Source organism: Trachemys scripta, chromosome 19 (assembly GCF_013100865.1).
Source record: "Trachemys scripta elegans isolate TJP31775 chromosome 19, CAS_Tse_1.0, whole genome shotgun sequence".
Classification (NCBI taxonomy): Eukaryota; Metazoa; Chordata; order Testudines; family Emydidae; genus Trachemys; species Trachemys scripta.
The window spans coordinates 20,928,706-20,947,351 of NC_048316.1; the positions used below are offsets into that span (position 1 = coordinate 20,928,706).

At 48.2% G+C, this 18,646-nt stretch overlaps 1 protein-coding gene across 1 annotated transcript in view; it reads left to right on the forward strand.

The window, feature by feature from the left end:
- Window positions 1-18,646, forward strand: part of TRIM62 (tripartite motif containing 62) — a gene marked incomplete in the record, with an annotated part of 39,164 nt that overhangs the window by 14,365 nt on the left and 6,153 nt on the right. Inside the window, 1 exon segment of the mRNA XM_034753325.1 lies at window positions 474-569. Coding sequence (XP_034609216.1) covers window positions 474-569 — 96 coding nt within the window.

The following is an 18,646-nucleotide window of genomic DNA, read 5'->3' on the forward strand; positions in this document are numbered from 1 at the left end:
GAGCTTGTGGGGAGTGAGGGGATGGGCTAGGAGAGAAGACAGCTGTGAGCACAGCAAGGCAGTGTGATCTAGTGGCGTGAGCACTGGGCTGGCTGCCCAGAGCTCGTGGGTTCGAGCCTTGTCTCTCAGGTGGCCTTGGACAAACTGCTTTCTCTGTAGGATGGGGCCCGTGATCCCTACTCCACCCCAGGGCTGGGGAGGCAGAAGGCTGGCAAGCCTGTGCTGAGATCTGGCTTGGTGAAAGTCCCTCAGATTTATTAAAATGCTCTGTATCCACATCAGCACCTAACCGTCTCCATATTCCTTACTGCCTTGAAAGGTGCTCTGGGCAATGGTGCACGAGGTCGCCTCTCTCCTGAGTGGCTCTGGGGCTCATTGTAGCTCAGAGAACCCGCCCCGCCCGGAGCAGTGAGGCCGGGTGGCTCTGACCTTGCCTGACAGCTCTTTGTCTGTCTCCTTGCCTTGTGTTTCAGAGAGAACTGAAGGAGCAGCTCCAGGCACTGCAGGACAGCGAGCGCGGCCACACGGAGGCCCTGCACCTGCTCAGACGCCAGCTAGCCGAGACCAAGGTAACCGTGACTCCGGTGCAGAGCGCCCCCAGCTGTGGCCTGTGGAGATGAAGGTCCCAGCGAGCTTGGGTGTCTCAGACTGGGAGGAGCTGCTGTCCGTGGATGGGGCGACAGACCTTTCACAGCCTCGTTTTCCCCCACCATCTCCAGTCCCCGTCAGCCTCCAGACAAAAGCCCAGCTCCTTCCAAACCTGGAGGCTTGTGTACCGGCGGCTGTGGGGTGTACTCCCAGGAACTGCAGACTAGAGGATCTCAGGCCAGATCATCAAAGGTATTCAGATGCCAAACTCCTACTGAAGTCAATTGGAGGTTGGTGCCTTAATACCTTTACCTGGTCCCTAGACCAAGCAGACCTGTTAGGTCCCATCTGCTGGCCAACGCAGGGCTGTGCCTATCGGACCATTTTCTCGTGCTGCACCCGCCTTGTTCCCAGTGTCCCAGCGGTAGGACCTTCCCTTGGGCCGGTGACACCACAGCCCAACTGGCCATGACAAATCTAGAAAGCCACCTGCTGTGGTTGGGCGTCACTTCCCCAGGCTGCCGTGCCCTGATATGTGCCAGGCCTGGGGGGCGGCTCAGGAGTGCAGCCAGGGGCCTTGCATCATGTGCGGAGGCAGCAGATGTTTACTCTTCACTGGCCTGCGGCCCTTGGACTCCTGGTGATGTCTGTGCCTCGCAGTCCAGAGGAAAGTGCCCTTGCTGCTCCCCCTTTGAGCGTCTATTGTGGATCCCTTTTGCTGTGTATTACAGGAGAGCCTAGAGGCCCTGGCTGAAATCAAGGCCCCATTGTACTAGGGGCTGCCCCAAAAAGCTCAGGCCAGCTCCACAAAGCTAGTTCGGGTCCTACCGCTGTCTGAAATCAGTGGAAGTGAGGAGCCTAAATGCCACTGTGGCTCTGAGCTTGCAGTGGAAGCAGGTGAGGCAGACAGCGGGCGGGAGAAGGGCGGTGCTATGACCCCAGGTACAGATGGGGAGGCAAGGCCCGGAGAGATGAATGGCAGAGGATCATGTGCCCCCACCCAGCAGCTCCTCTTGTTCTCTGCAGCTGGGAGGAGGCTGCATTTGTCTCAACACCAGCTGCTGCAGGCTTTGTACTTGTGACTTGCCCACGGTCATGCCAGGAGCCCGTGGCACAGCCAGGAATTCAGCCCACACCTCCTGAGCCTCAGGATCACCCTTCCAGTGGGGTGGGAGAGGTCAGCCTTAGAACTCCGCCCGGCAGCCGCACTGCCCTGGGCTTCCCTCGCTTCCTTGCGGGGGGGCTGTTTATGTGAGAAACGCCTCCCATTTCTCCCCAGTGCATTTATGGGGTCATATTTCAGACGACAGCCAGGTCTGGTTCCCTCCGCCCTTCCCTCTGCTGCAGTGGCTTATCCATCACTTGGCTTTTTTTTAATGATCTGTTTTTATTTGACTCCTTATTCTTCCTGCTTGCTTTAGTGGTTATTGGAAAGGTGACTTTTATTCCTGGAGAGGCTGCCATTTCTTTCAGTGGCAGTTTAATTGTCTCTCTCAAGCAGCTGGTGATAGAGGCGAAGTGGATGGTTTTTAAGGGGGCACGGTGAAGGGCCCTTTTATTTCAGCGGAGAGCTTTTTATTTAAGGTAGATGCACCCCGGGGGCATTTTTGTGGAAATGGAGCTGGTGTGTTTAAAGCAAGTGTTTCCCTTCAGGGGAGTGGCTGCTTTGAAGTGGTTTGCCCTTCTCTGAAAAGGGCTCTCTAGCCTTGCCTGCAAGTTTGAGTCTGATCTCCGTGTGAGTCAGCCCTTCCCTGACCTGCTGCAGGGTGAGGTCTCTCCAGCACTGCACCTGCCCGACCAGTTTGGCTGGAACCCTGCTGGGTGCCATTAGCCCAGGCATTGCACCTATTTTCCACTGTGTCCCACCCCACTGCGGCTGACCGCACTAACGAGGAGAGGAAGAGGGACTGGTATTGCCACAAAGAATCATGAGATTGGCTTAAAAATCATGAGATTAAACAAAAATAATGTTGGGTTCACTTTATTTATGTGAAAAGCAACAGAGAGTCCTGTGGCACCTTTAAGACTAACAGATGTATTGGAGCATAAGCTTTCGTGGGTGAATACTCACTTCGTCATGCATCTGACGTCATGCTCCAAAACATCTGTTAGTCTATAAGGTGCCACAGGACCCTCTGTTGCTTTTTACAGATCCAGACTAACACGGCTACCCCTCTGATACTTTATTTATGTGGTGGTTTCTGAGCTTTTAGGAAGCATTTAGGTCACGCTTTCATGCTTTTTTTCCCACAACCACTGGGACCGGAAACTAACTTTATTTTTAATGGTGACAGGTTTCAGAGCGGAGCCGTGTTAGTCTGTATCAGCACAAACAACAAGGAGTCCTTGTGGCACCTTAGAGACTAACAAATTTACGTGGGCATAAGCTTTCGTGGGCTAGAACCCACTTCATCGGATGCATGAGGTGAAAAATACAGGAGCAGGTATAAATACATGATAGGATGGGGGTTGCTTTACCAAGTGTGAGGTCAGGCTGATGAGTTAAATCAATTAACAGCAGGATACCAAGGGAGGAAAAATAACTTTTGAAGGGGTAAGAGAGTGGCCCATTACAGACAGTTGACAAGAAGGTGGGAGTAACAGTAGGGAGAAATTAGTATGGGGGAAATTAAGTTTAGGTTTGTAATGACCCAACCACTCCCAGTCTTTATTCAGGCCTAATCTGATGGTATCTAGTTTGCAAATTAATTCCAGCACTCCCAGCTATCTCCGTGACACCACAGATTTCCTGAGAAAACTACAATGCATTGGTGACCTCCCAGAAAACACCACCCTAGCCACCATGGATGTAGAGGCTCTCTACACAAACATCCCACATACAGATGGAATACAAGCTGTCAGGAACAGTATCCCTGATGATGACACAGCACAACTTATTGCTGAGCTCTGTGACTTTATCCTCACGCACAATTATTTCAAATTTGGTGACAATATATACCTCCAGACCAGTGGCACCGCTATGGGCACCCGCATGGCCTCACAATATGCCAACATTTTTATGGCTGACCTGGAACAACGCTTCCTCAGCTCTCGTCCACTCATGCCCCTTCTCTACCTACGCTATCTTGATGACATCTTCATCATCTGGACCCATGGGAAGGAGACCCTGGAAGAATTCCACCATGATTTCAACAGCTTCCACCCCACCATCAACCTCAGCCTGGACCAATCTACACAGGAGGTCCACTTCCTAGACACGACCGTACAAATAAGCGATGGCCACATTAACACCACCCTATACCGAAAACCCACCGACCGCTACGCCTACCTTCATGCCTCCAGCTTCCACCCCGGTCACACCACACAATCCATCATCTACAGCCAAGCACTGAGGTACAATCGCATCTGCTCCAACCCCTCAGACAGAGACCAACACCTACAAGATCTTCACCAAGCATTCTCAAAACTACGATACCCACACAAGGAAATAAAGAAACAAATCAACAGAGCCAGACGTGTACCCAGAAGCCTCCTGCTACAAGACAGGCCCAGAAGAGAAACCAACAGAACTCCACTGGCCATCACCTACAGTCCTCAGCTTAAACCTCTCCAACGCATCATCAGTGATCTACAACCCATCCTGGACAATGATCCCTCACTTTCACAGACCTTGGGAGGCAGGCCAGTCCTCGCCCTCAGACAACCTGCCAACCTTAAGCATATTCTCACCAGCAGCCACGCACCGCACCATAACAACTCTAACTCAGGAACCAACCCATGCAACAAACCTCGATGCCAACTCTGCCCACATATCTACACCAGCAACACCACCACAGGACCTAACCAGATCAGCTACAACATCACCGGCTCATTCACCTGCATGTCCACCAATGTGATATATGCCATCATATGCCAGCAATGCCCCTCTATGTACATTGGCCAAACTGGACAGTCACTACGCAAGAGGATAAATGGACACAAGTCAGATATCAGGAATGGCAATATACAAAAACCTGTAGGAGAACACTTCAACCTCCCTGGCCACACAATAGCAGATGTAAAGGTAGCCATCTTACAGCAAAAAAACTTCAGGACCAGACTCCAAAGAGAAACTGCTGAGCTCCAGTTCATTTGCAAATTTGACACCATCAGATCAGGATTAAACAAAGACTGTGAATGGCTATCCAACTACAGAAGCAGTTTCTCCTCCCTTGGTGTTCACACCTCAACTGCTAGCAGAGCACCTCACCCTCCCTGATTGAACTAACCTCCTTATCTCCATACTGATTTATACCTGCCTCTGGAGATTTCCATTACTTGCATCTGAAGAAGTGAGGTTCTTACCCACGAAAGCTTATGCTCCCAATACTTCTGTTAGTCTCTAAGGTGCCACAGGACCCTCTGTTGCTTTTTACAGATTCAAACTAACACGGCTACCCCTCTGATACTCTTCTAGCAGGTGACTTCTCGGTACCCTTCTGGCTCTGTCAGTCTGTTTCTTCATTTCACCAGGTGGGTATTGCAGTTTAAGAACGCTTGATAGAGATTCTGTAGGTGTTTGTCTCTGTCTGAAGGATCGGATCAAATGCTGTTGTATCTTAGAGCTTGGCTGTAGACAATGGATCGTGTGGTGTGGTCTGGATGAAAGCTGGAGGCATGTAGGTAAGTATAGCAGTCAGTAGGTTTCTGGTATAGGGTGTGTTTATGTGACCATCACTTATTAGCACTGTAGTGTCTAGGAAGTGGACCTCTTGTGTGGATTGGTCTAGGCTGAGGTTGATGGTGGGGTGGAAATCATTGAAATCTTTGTGGAATTCCTCAAGGGCCTCCTTCCCATGGGTCCAGATGATGAAGATGTCATCAGTGTAGCGAAAGTAGAGTAGGGGCGTTAGGGGACGAGAGCTAAGGAAGCGTTGTTCTAAGTCAGCCATAAAAATGTTGGCATACTGAGGGGCCATGCGGATACCCATAGCAGTCCCACTGACTTGAAGGTATAAATTGTCCCCAAATCTGAAATAGTTGTGGGTGAGGACAAAGTCACAAAGTTCAGCCACCAGGTTTGCCGTGACATTATCGGGGATACTGTTCCTGATGGCTTGTAGGCCATCTTTGTGTGGAATATTGGTGTCGAGGGCTTCTACATCCATAGTGGCTATGATGGTGTTTTCTGGAAGATCACCGATGGATTGTATTCAGAATGGTAGCCATGTTAGTCTGTAGAAGTGGTTCGGGACTATTTAGAAAAACTGGACGTGCACAAGTCCATGGGGCCGGATGCGCTGCATCCGAGGGTGCTAAAGGAGTTGGCGGGTGAGATTGCAGAGCCATTAGCCATTATTTTTGAAAACTCATGGTGATCGGGGGAGGTCCCAGATGACTGGAAAAAGGCTAATGTAGTGCCCATCTTTAAAAAAGGGAAGAAGGAGGATCCGGGGAACTACAGGCCAGTCAGCCTCACCTCAGTCCCTGGAAAAATCATGGAGCAGGTCCTCAAGGAATCAATTTTGAAACACTTAGAGGAGAGGAAAGTGATCAGGAACAGTCAGAATGGATTCACCAAGGGCAAGTCGTGCCTGACTAACCTAATTGCCTTCTATGATGAGATAACTGGCTCTGTGGATGAGGGGAAAGCAGTGGATGTGTTATTCCTTGACTTTAGCAAAGCTTTTGATACGGTCTCCCACAGTATTCTTGCCGCCAAGTTAAAGAAGTATGGGCTGGATGAATGGACTGTAAGGTGGATAGAAAGCTGGCTAGATCATCAGGCTCAATGGGTAGTGATCAATGGCTCCATGTCTAGTTGGCAGCCGGTTTCAAGCGGAGTGCCCCAAGGGTCGGTCGTGGGGCCAGTTTTGTTTAATATCTTTATTAATGATCTGGAGGATGGTGTGGACTGCACTCTCAGCAAGTTTGCAGATGACACTAAACTAGGAGGCGTGGTAGATACACTAGAGGGTAGGGATCGGATACAGAGGGACCTAGACAAATTAGAGGATTGGGCAGAAAAAAACCTGATGAGGTTCAACAAGGACAAGTGCAGAGTCCTGCACTTAGGACGGAAGAATCCCATGCACTGCTACAGACTAGGGACCGAATGGCTAGGTAGCAGTTCTGCTGAAAAGGACCTAGGGGTCACAGTGGACGAGAAGCTGGATATGAGTCAACAGTGTGCTCTTGTTGCCAAGAAGGCTAACGGCATTTTGGGATGTATAAGTAGGGGCATTGCCAGCAGATCGAGGAACGTGATCGTTCCCCTTTATTCGACATTGGTGAGGCCTCATCTGGAATACTGTGTCCAGTTTTGGGCCCCACACTACAAGAAGGATGTGGAAAAATTGGAAAGAGTCCAGCGGAGGGCAACAAAAATGATTAGGGGTCTGGAGCACATGACTTATGAGGAGAGGCTGAGAGAACTGGGATTGTTTAGTCTCCAGAAGAGAAGAATGAGGGGGGATTTGATAGCAGCCTTCAACTACCTGAAGGGGGGTTCCAAAGAGGATGGAGCTCGGCTGTTCTCAGTGGTGGCAGATGACAGAACAAGGAGCAATGGTCTCAAGTTGCAGTGGGGGAGGTCCAGGTTGGATATCAGGAAAAACTATTTCACTAGGAGGGTGGTGAAACACTGGAATGCGTTACCTAGGGAGGTGGTGGAGTCTCCTTCCTTGGAGGTTTTTAAGGCCCGGCTTGACAAAGCCCTGGCTGGGATGATTTAGCTGGGAATTGGTCCTGCTTTGAGCAGGGGGTTGGACTAGATGACCTCTTGAGGTCCCTTCCAACTCTGATATTCTATGATTCTATGATTCTATCAGCAAAAAGAACGAGGTGTACTTGTGGCACCTTAGAGACTAAAAATTTTCGTCGAGCATAAGCTTTCATGGGCTAAAACTCACTTCATTGGATGAATGCAGTGGAAAATACACTAGGAAGATATATATACACAGAGAACATGGAAAAAATGGGGGTTGCCATACCAACTGTAACGAGACTAATCAATGAAGGTGGGCTATTATCAGCAGGAGAAAAAAAACTTTTGTAGTAATAACCAGGATGCCCGTTTCCAACAGTTGACAAGAAGGTGTGAGTATAACAGTAGGGAAAAAAATTAGCATGGGGAAATAGTTTTTAGTTTGTGTAATGACCCATCCACTCCCAGTCTTTATTCAAGCCTAATTTAATGGTGTCCAGTTTGCAAATTAATTCCAAAGGATTATAGTTTCCTCAGGAAGTCAGTGGTGTCTCGAAGATAGCTGGGAGTGTAGGGCCTGAGGAGAGAGTCTACATAGCCAGATAAGGAAACTACAAGCCTCTGGTGGGGGCGGTGCCTGCAGGCGAGGGCAGCGCACGGTGCCCTCTGCCACTCCTCACCCCTCCAGGGATCACAGGGATGTGGTGCCAGCTGCTTCCGGGAGTGGCGCAGGGCCAGGGCAGGCAGGAAGCCTGCCTTAGCCCTGCTGCGCCACGGGGCTGGCAACCCCGTGGGCCGGATCCAGCCCACGGGCCGTAGTTTGCCCTCCCCTGGGCTAGTGGAATATGAGGCTGAGATGTTGCTGAGAGGCTAAGGGTATGTTTATACTGCAGTCAAAGGTGTGACTGCAGCATATGTAGATAACCCCCAGCTAGCTTTGATCCCGGTAGCTCCAGTAATAATAGCAGTGATGCTGCATCAGCAGGGACTAGCCACTCAAATATACACCCAGGGTCCTGGGCAGCCTTGTTCAGTCCATGCTGCCGCTGCGTCACTGCTGTTGCTATTCACGCTAGCTAGGTCAGAGTTAGCTGGGGTCATGCCTCAGTCACACCTCTGGCTGCAGTGTAGACATACCCTTGGAAGCACAGATCAGAACTCTCAGCCCAGGGCAGGGAGGCTTATGGAGTTTTGTCACCTTTAGGCCATCCCAGTTCTTGGCTGATCCATGATCTTGGCCCAGGCAGCCTGTGAGCTGCAAAGTGGGGCAGAATCTCCACTGTGCTGCAGCCCCCAGCACACCCCTGCAGCAGGGCTTCCGTGGGGGTCCTCAGGGGGCTGCCTGGTGCTATCTTCTGCAGCGCCTGCTGTAGGGGCATCTTCCCCCAGCTGGATCTGGGGATTTTAGAGCCCTTGACATCACTCCAGCCCTTTTACCTGGTGTAAAGGGCTGGAGTGGGGGTGATCATCTCACCCTATGTCATTAGTGGGGAAACCACTTCTCTGGCTGGATCAGGTTGGGTTTGGCCTCTTTCAAATGCCATGTTTAATTGGCTGCTTTTTCTTGCAGTTTGTGAATGAATTTAGTGTTCATGAAAGTGAGGGATTGGCAGCTGAACCCAGGCATCTTGTGCCCCTGCCCACACCCAGCTCTGCCAGGGCACCTTGATCCTACTGCTATTTCAGTCCTGGGCCTCTCACACCCAGCTGTGCCAGTACAATTTCCTCCTGACCCGCACCCCGCTCTGCCCTGCAGTTCCAGTCCTGGGGTGGGACTCCACCGCTCCTCAGTCCTTACCTACAGCCCCTGCTGTTCCAGCCCTGGGGTCTCTGCTCACACAGCTCTGCTGATGCCCCTCGCTTCTGCTCCCCTTGTTCTAGTTCTGGACCTCTCCTCTCCAGGGACTGGCACAAATTGTGGGGGGCTTTGGGGCTGTGGATTCCCTGGAGCCTAAGGTGAATCCCCAAAACTCTCCTCATGAACTTAAAAGGACTGAACCCACCTCTCCATGGTTACAATCCTGGTGCATTGGGATAAAGTGCTACCTAAACTCTCTGAGGCTAGGTCTACACTACCCGCCTGAATCGGCAGGTAGAAATCGACCTCTTGGGGATCGATTTATTGCGTCCCATCGGGACGCGACAATCGATCCCCGAATCGGCGCTCTTACTCCACCAGCGGAGGTAGGAGTAAGTGCCGTCGACAGAAAGCTGCAGAAGTCGATTTTGCCGCCGTCCTCACAGCGGGGTAAGTCGGCTGCGATACGTCGAATTCAGCTATGCTATTCACGTAGCTGAATTTGCGTATCTTAAATCGACTCCCCCTTGTAGTGTAGATGTACCCTAAATTATGTTCCACCAGCCAGGCTCCTTGTAACTCGCCTGGAGCAAAGTGCCATGTTAACTTCCCCGGACATTTGTTTTTTAAAACAAATAAAATGTAACGACTGTTAATTACCTTTAAATGATGGGAGGCTACGAGAACTGGAATTGTTGCTGAGACAGGACAGCTTAATGTGCCAGGACATTTTCTTTATACAAAGGCCTGCACCAAAGAGGAAGTTAAGTGAATGTGTGATTTAAATCAGATCATTCAGAATATTAAGCCATCAAATATCCCATTTCAGATATTCAGATTCCTTTACTTAAAATTAGCCCATCAAGATAAAAAAAAAATCATATTTAAAAACATGATTTTTGCAGGGCTGCCCTAAAATGCCTCAGATTGTGGAAGCAGAAAGGACCATAAACCTTGGATTTACCTTTTCACTGCTTGTACAATCTATCCTTCACATTTTGTATTGCAAGGAGACCTGTCAATTTCACTTTGTTTCTAATCAGTTTCATTTCATGTTTCTGATCTTGTTTCCTTCCCTACATTCCAGGACAGGTTTGGTATTGCCAGACCCTTGCATTCTAAAATCATGAGTCAGGCCCTAAAAATGCACAATAGACTTACAATTCATGAAATTCAATAAACTATTAATAAATACTTATAAAATTGTAAACAATAATAAATAACATTGAGATACTTTTTCTTTTTCTTTCTGTTTTTTGAACCTTTAGGGGTCCCCTTTTTAAGCTTTTCTAATAAACCAGAAGGACTAGAAACTTAGGGCTTGATCCTCAAAGGTACTTAGCCACCTAAGTCCAGTTTCTAGGTGCCACTCTGGGATCACAGAACTCCCACTTGGCTACCACCTAATTCTGTAGGTGCCTAAACTCACCTACATTTCTGCAGCAAAAGTTCCTTAGGTGCCCATGTTTCTGCCTCTGACCAGGCACACTGCTGCCTCCCTCTGGGCATCTGGGGGCTGATCTTCCATCCAAGCTCCAGAGAGCTTCATGAACTGGGGGAAGATAGGCATTCGGATACCTAACTCATCTGAGGGGCATGCTCTGGTCGGCATGTTCAGAGGCCACCTAACTCCTGATAAGGTGATGGAAGATGTCCCTTTAACCCAGTGGCTAGGGCACTCACTTGGGATGTGAGAGACCCCCGTTCAAGTCCCCCCTATGTCTAAGGAGGAGAATGGATTTGAACAGAGATCTGATCCCTTTCAAGTGCGCGTGCAGACTATAAAGGAAGAGATAGGTATAGTTAGGAAGAGACAGGTAATAGTTATGGGGGATTCGATCATTAGAAACATAGAGAGCTGGGTTTGTGATGACCAGGAGACCCGCATGCTGACTTGCCTGCCTGGTGTGAAGGTTGTGGATATCTCAAGACATTTAGATAGGCTTATGTGTAGTGCTGGGGAGGAGCCGGTGGTCGTGATACATGTAAGTACCAATGACATAGGGAAGGACAGGAGAGAGGTCCTGGAGGCCAAATTTAGGCTGCTAGGAAGTGATTGAAGTCCAGGACCTCCGTGGTAGCATTCTCTGAGATGCTCCCAGTTCCATGCGCGGGGCCAGTTAGACAGGCAGAACTGCAGGGTCTCAATGCATGGATGAGACAATGGCATAGGGAGGAGGGGTTTAGATTTATTAAAAACTAGGGAAACTTTTGGGAAAGGGGAAACCTGTACAGGAAGGATGGGCTCCACCTAAACCAAAATGGAACCAGATTGCTGGCACTCAACATTAAAAAGGTTGTAGAGCAATTTTTAAACTAAGGACTGGGGGAAAGCCGACAGTTGTGGAAGAGCACGCGATTCAGACAGAGACATCCCTTAGGGGAGGATCTATTAATGGAGATTTTCTATGTCCTAGTAAGCAGGAGAGGACAAAAGATAAAATACAGGTAGGATCTGATGAGAAACAGTCAAATGAAAGAGAGTCTCATTCAATTACATCATGTAATCGCAGACAGCTGAAAAGTTTCAATTTTTTTAAGTGCTTATATACCAAGGTTAGAAGTCTAAATAATAAGATGGGTGAACTAGAGTGCCTCATTTTAAATGAGGCTATTGATATACTAGGCACCACCGAAACTTGGTGGAATGAGGATAATCAATGTGACACAGTAATATCAGGGCACAAAATATATCGGAAGGACAGACCAGGTCGTGCTGGTTGGGGAGTGGCACTATATGGGAAAGAAAGCGTAGAATCAAATGAAGTAAAAATCTTAAATGAACCAAACTGTGCCATAGGATCTCTATGGATAGCAACTCCTTGCTCTAATAATAAGAATATAGCGTAGGGATATATTACCAGCCACCTGACCAGGATGACAGGTTTCAGAGTGGTAGCTGTGTTAGTCTGTATCTGCAAAAAGAACAGGAGTACTTGTGGCACCTTAGAGACTAACACATTTATTTGAGCATATGCTTTCGTGGGCTGATGAAGTGGGCCGTAGCCCACGAAAGCGTATGCTCAAATAAATGTGTTAGTCTCTAAGGTGCCACAAGTACTCCTGTTCTTTCTGGCCAGGATGGTGATAGTGACTGTGAAATGCTCAGGGAGATGAGAGAGGCTATTAAAATAAAAATCCTCAATAATAATGGGGGATTTCAACTAGCCCCATATTGACTGGGTACATGTCACCTCAGGACGGGATGCAGAGATAAAGTTTCTTGACACCTTAAATGATGGCTTCTTGGAGCAGCCAGTCCTGGAACCCACAGAAGAAGAGGCAATTCTTGATTTAAGCCTAAGTGGAGCACAGGATCTGGTCCAAGAGGTGAACATAGCTGGACTACTTGGTAACAGTGACCATAATATAATTAAATTTAACATCCCTGTGGCAGGGAAAACACCACAGCAGCCCAACACTGTAGCATTTAATTTCAGAAAGGGGAACTACACAAAAATGAGGACGTTAATTCAACAGAAATTAAAAGGTACGGCGCCAAAAGTGAAATCCCTGCAAGCTGCATGGAAACTTTTTAGACACACCATAACAGAGGCTCAACTTAAGTGTTTACCCCAAATTTAAAAAGCATAGTAAGAGAACCAAAGAAGTGTTATTGTAGCTAAACAACAAAGTAAAAGAAGCAGTGAGAGCCAAAAAGGCATCCTTTAAAAAGTGGAAGTTAAATCCTAGTGAGGAAAATAGAAAGGAGCATAGACTCTGGCAAATGAAGTGTAAAAATGTAATGAGGAAGGCCAAAAAAGAATTTGAAGAACAACTAGCCAAAGACTCAAAAAATAACAGCAATTTTTTTCTTTTCTAAAGTACATCAGAAGCAGAAAGCTGCTAAACAACCAGTGGGGCCACTGGATGATCGAAATGCTAAAGGAACGCTCAAGGACGATAAGGCCATTTCGGAGAAACTAAATGAATTCTTTGCATCGGTCTTCACAGCTGAGGGAGATTCCCAAACCTGAGCCATTCTTTTTAGGTCACAAATCTGAGGAACTGTCCCAGATTAAGGTGTCATTAGAGGAGGTTTTGGAACAAATTGATAAACTAAACTGTAACAAGTCACCGGGACCAGATGGTATTCACCTAAGAGTTCTGAAGGAACTCAAATGTGAAATTGGAGAACTGCTAACTGTAGTCTGTAACCTATCATTTAAATCAGCTTCTGTACCAGATGACTGGAGGATAGCTAATGTGACGCCAATTTTTAAAGAGGGCTCTAGAGGCGATCCCAGCAATTACAGGTCAGTAAGCCTCACTTCAGTACCGGACAAACCGGTTGAAACTATAGTAAAGAACAAAATTGTCACACACATAGATGAACGTAATTTGTTGGGGAAGACAACATGGTTTTTGTAAATGGAAATCTTGCCTCACCAATCTACTAGAATTCTTTGAGGGGGTCAACAAGCATGTTGTCAAGAGGGATCCAGTGGATATAGTGTACTTAGATATTCAGAAAGCCTTTGAGTGAAGTAAAGGCTCTTGGGTGAAGTAAGCTGTCATGGGATAAGAGGGAAGGTCCTCTCGTGGATCGGTAACTGGTTTAAAGGTAGGAAACAAGGATGGAGAGAGGTAAATAGTGGTGTCCCCCAGGGGTCTGTACCGGGCCCAGTCCTATTTAACATATTCATAAATGATCTGGAAAAAGGGGTAAACAGTGAGGTGGCAAAATTTGCAGATGATACAAAACTTCTCAAGATAGATAAGTCCCAGGCAGACTGTGAAGAGCTACAAAAGGATCGCTCAAAATTGGGTGAGTGGGCAGCAAAATGGCAGATGAAATTCAATGTTGATAAATGCAAAGTAATGCACATTGGAAAACATAATCATGTCTATACATATAAAATGATGAGGTCTAAATTACCATTCAAGAAAGAGATCTTAGAGTCATTGTGGATAGTTCTCTGAAAACATCCACTCAATGTGCAGCTGCAGTCAAAAAAGTGAACAGAATGTTGGGAATCTGTAAGAAGGGATAGATAATAAGACAGAAAATATCATATTACCTCTATATAAATCCTGGTACACCCACATCTTGAATACTGCGTGCAGATGTGGTCGTACCTTCTCAAAAAAGATATATTGCAATTGGAAAAGGTTCAGAACGGGGCAACAAAAATGATTAGGGGTATGGAACAGCTGCAATATGAGGAGAGATTAATAAGACTGGGACTTTTCATCTTGGAAAAGAGATGACTAAGGGGGGGGATATGATAGAGATCTATAAAATCATGACTGGTGTGGAGAAAGTAAATAGAGAAGTGTTATTTACTCCTCATAACATAAGAACTAGGGGTCACCAAGTGAAATTAATAGGCAGTAGGTTTAAAACAAACAAAAGGAAGTATTTTTTCACACCACGTACAGTCAACCTGTGGAACTTCTTGCCAGAGAATGTTGTGAAGGCCAAGACTATAACAGGGTTCATAAAAGAACTAGATAAGTTCACAGAGGATAGGTCCATCAATGGCTGGTTTGAGCGTTGGCCTGCTAAACCCGGGGTTGTGAGTTCAATCCTTGAGGGGGCCACTTAGGGATCTGGGGCAAAATCAGTACTTGGTCCTGCTAATGAAGGCAGGGAGTTGGACTTGATGACCTTTCAAGGTCCCTTCCAGTTCTAGGAGATAGGATATCTCCATTCATTTAATTTTATTAGCCAGGATGGGCAGGGATGGTATCCTTAGCCTCTGTTTGCCAGAAGCTGGGAATGGGCGACACGGGGTGGATCACTTGATGATTACCCGTTCTCTTCATCCCCTCTGGGGCACCTGGCATTGGCCACTGTCGGAAGATAGGATACTAGGCTAGATGGACCTTTGGTCTGACCCAGTGTGGCCGTTCTTATGTTCTTAAAGTGATTTTTGACACAGTCCCACAGGACACTCTCTTAAGTAAACTAGGGAATTGTGGCCTAGATGAGATTACTATAAGGTGGATGCACAGCTGGTTGAAAGAACATACTCAAAGAGTAGTTATCAATGGTTTGCTATTAAACTAGTAGGAGGGGCACATATAGTGGGCTCCTGCAAGGGTCAGTTGTTAGTCTGGTATTATGCAATATTTTCATTAATGAATTGGATAATGGAGCAGAGAGTATGCATATAAAATTTCAGATGCCACCAAGCTGGGAGGGATTGCCAGCACTTTGGAGGGCAGGATTAGAATTCAAAATGACCTTGACAAAGTGGTGAGTTGGTCTGAAATCAACAAGATGAAATTTAATAAAGATAAGTGCAAAGTACTGCACTTAGGAAAGAAAAATCAAATGTACAGCTACAAAGTGGGGAATAATTGGCAAGGTGGTTGTACTGCTGGAAAGGATTTGGGGGTTAGAGTGGATCACAAATTGAATGTGAGTCAACGGTGTGATGCTGTTGTGAAAAGGCTGATATCATTGTGGGGTGTCATAAGACATGGGAGGTAATTGTTCCATTCCACTCAGCACTGGTGAGGCATCAGCTGGAGTACTGTGTCCAGTTCTGGGTGCTGCACTTCAGGAAAGATGTGGAGAAATTGGAGGGAGTCCAGAGGACAGCAACAAAAATGAGAAATGGTTTAGAAAACCTGATCGAAGAGGAAAAGTTAAAAAAAGAACTGGGGTGGTTGAGTCTTGAGGAAAGACAACGGAGGGGGGACCTGACAACAGTCACCAAATCTGTTAAGGGCTCTTATAAAGAGGATGGGGTTCAATGTTCACCCCAAGTAGGACAAAAAGTGATGATCTTAATCTGCTGCAAGGGAGATTCAGGTTAGATATTAGGAAAAACGTTCTCAGTATAACAGTAGTTAAACACTGGAACAGGCTTCCAAGGGGGGTTGTGAAATCCCTGTCACTGGAGGTTTTTAAGAGCAGGTTGGATAAACCCATGTCCGGGATGGTCTAGGTTTACTTGGCCCTGCCTCAGCATAGGTTGCTGGACTAGATGACTTCTCAAGGTCCCTGCCAGCCTGATATTTCTATGACTCTCATGCTTTTTCTGGCCCAAATAATATTAAATTATTCAATTAAACTGGAACAACTTCAACAGGAGAAATTGAGGGAGAATAGCCCCTAGCCCTCATTGAAAGGTGGCAGGTCCCTGTTCAGATCCCTTCTCCCTGAGGGGGGACATGACCCAAGCATCTCCCACAGCCCGAGTGAGTACCTGAACCACTGGGCTAAAGTCTATAGGGTGGGCCTCTCTTTTTTTCTCCTCCTCCATCTGTTTTGTGTGAGCCAGGTGGCCTCTGAACACGCCTGCCAGACTGAGCCCTGCATGCGAGTTAGGCAGAGGAAAGACTTTCTTTCCCCAGTTTGTGGATCACATTCTAGGGCACCTGGCTCTCCCTGTTCACTGGATAGGGAGCCTAAAGCAGCAGATTCAGCCTTCCTTACTTCCTTTAAATGAAAGCTGAGAGTCTCACTTAGTCACATGATTCCAGGAGCAGGGGCTTTAAGAAAACCTGTACATATCACTGGACTTGCAATACAATTACAAGAGTTGGCCCTGCTGAAAAAGCCATTTGTTTTCACTGAAATTAAGAATAAAACAAAAACCTATTCCTAGTCAGAATTATGTTTCCTAAGAGCCCTTTTCTATTACATCAAAATGTTGGGCCTGAATTAACAGGGACAGTCTCAACTTAAAAAACATGCTCTACCTGAAAATGTTGTGCCCACTGTGCTTACAAGTCACATCCGGTCTCCAAACTCTCCTTTGCTGAGATGCTTACAAGAGCTTGGTAGCGGTTAGGCAACTAGGACCACAGCCCAAGGTGCTGGCCAGTATTGTCTTATCCATCTGTTGTCTCTTGTCTCACTCTTGCACTGTGAGCAGGGCCGTCCTTACCCATACGCAAACTACGCAGCTGCGTGCTGCTCCAGCAGCCAGCCTGATCCCCCGGCCAGCTGAGCCGGTCAGGAAAGCTGCCCCCACCCCTGTTCCACCCCTTCCCCAAAGCCCCTGCTCCACCCCAGCCCTGCCCCCCGCTCCACCCCTTCCCCTGAGCTACATCCCAGGGGACTGCAGAAGGGATCGGGCCTGCCCTGCAATCACTGGGCGGTGGGAAGTGGGGCTGCGTAGGGCACCAAAATGTCTAAGGATGGCCTTGAATGTGAGCTCTGAGGAGCAGGGGCCATCTCTTTGTTCTGTGTTTGTGCAGCACTAGGGCCATGGGGTCCTGGCCAGGTGCTGTCACAATACCAGTATTAAATCACTAGAATTCCTGCTGGGTCAGATTTTCAAAAGAGCCCCAGGCTCAGCCCTTACAGCTGGGGCCAGATGTTCCCGAGACCTCAGCTCCCATTGGATAAGGTCTGTGTTTGCACAAGCGCTTTGCTTCCAGCAGCCCCCATTCTGACACTTCTGGCTGCGTTGGCAGAAGTGCCCTGCACCCAGCGTGCCGAGTCCCTGAGCACCCTAAATGGGAACAGCTCTTTGGAAAACATGTCCCCTTTGTGATAGTCGGTTCCCCACTTTCTCTTTCACTGCTTCTCCTGAGTGCCCTCAGTAAGTCAAGTATCAGCGGAGTGGCCGTGTTAGTCTGGATCTGTAAGAGCAACAGAGTCCTGTGGCACCTTATAGACTAACAGATGTATTGGAGCATGAGCTTTCATGGGTGAAATGCATGCATCCAACGAAGTGGGTATTCACCCACGAAAGCTTATGCTCCAATACATCTGTTAGTCTTAAAGGTGCCCCAGGACTCTCTGTTGCTCAGTAAGTCAGTCCACCCATCCCCCCAGTCTGCAAGGATCTTTTGACAGTGTCAGGGGAAAGAATCATTTTTTTTAAACAATAGGGAAATGTGATTGTAAAAAGGGGATGGAGGCAGACACACCTGAGCCTCCCATTTTTAAACTGACTAGATTTCAAGCCGACTGTGTCCCTTGGGGGGGGGGGGGAGAATCTCATGAACAGGGTTTGCAGTAGCAGTGTGATTCTTACCGTGGATCCTGGGGCAAAGTGTCCCATGGGGCGTGGGAGGCAGGCCGAGGCAGCTCTCAGGAGTGGTGTGTGGTGAAGGGGAAGCTGAGATTGAATGGCAGTGAAGGTGCTGTTAAATATCCTTAACGTTCTTTCCACAGGCAAGCAACTGGGGGGAAGGGGGAAGGGCAGCGGTGCTGGGTGCTGTAGGGAGGAGAGACTGAGTCAAGTGTGGGGCGAGGTGCCGGGGGCTGCAGTCCCGGCTCTGTCGCTGACCAGCTCCCCGGCTGTAATACTGACCGGCCTTGCAGAGTGACTGTGCAGTGCCATGAAGGTGCTGGGGGCAGTGTCCGTGCCTGGCAGAGCCAGAGAGCAGGGCTGGCTGCTATAGTGAGGGACTAATGGTCAGAGCAGGGAGGTGCGTGGGGAGCCCAGGGCTGGAGAAGGGGTCTCAGCAAACCTGTAGAGATGATTCATAGATTCACGGTGATCGTCGAGTCCTGGGGCAGAGCTTTCAGAAACCAGCCAGTCTGCAGTGCACTTCTAATTCAGAATGAGAGAGATGAGCCCTGAAAGGAGAGTGGAAGGGCTGCACTTATGGAGCAAGGGGCACTGGCAGAGCTGGGCGTGGGGAGCTCAGGGCCGGGCGGGCCGTGGGAGAGGCATGGGGGGCACTGGCAGAGCTGGGCGTGG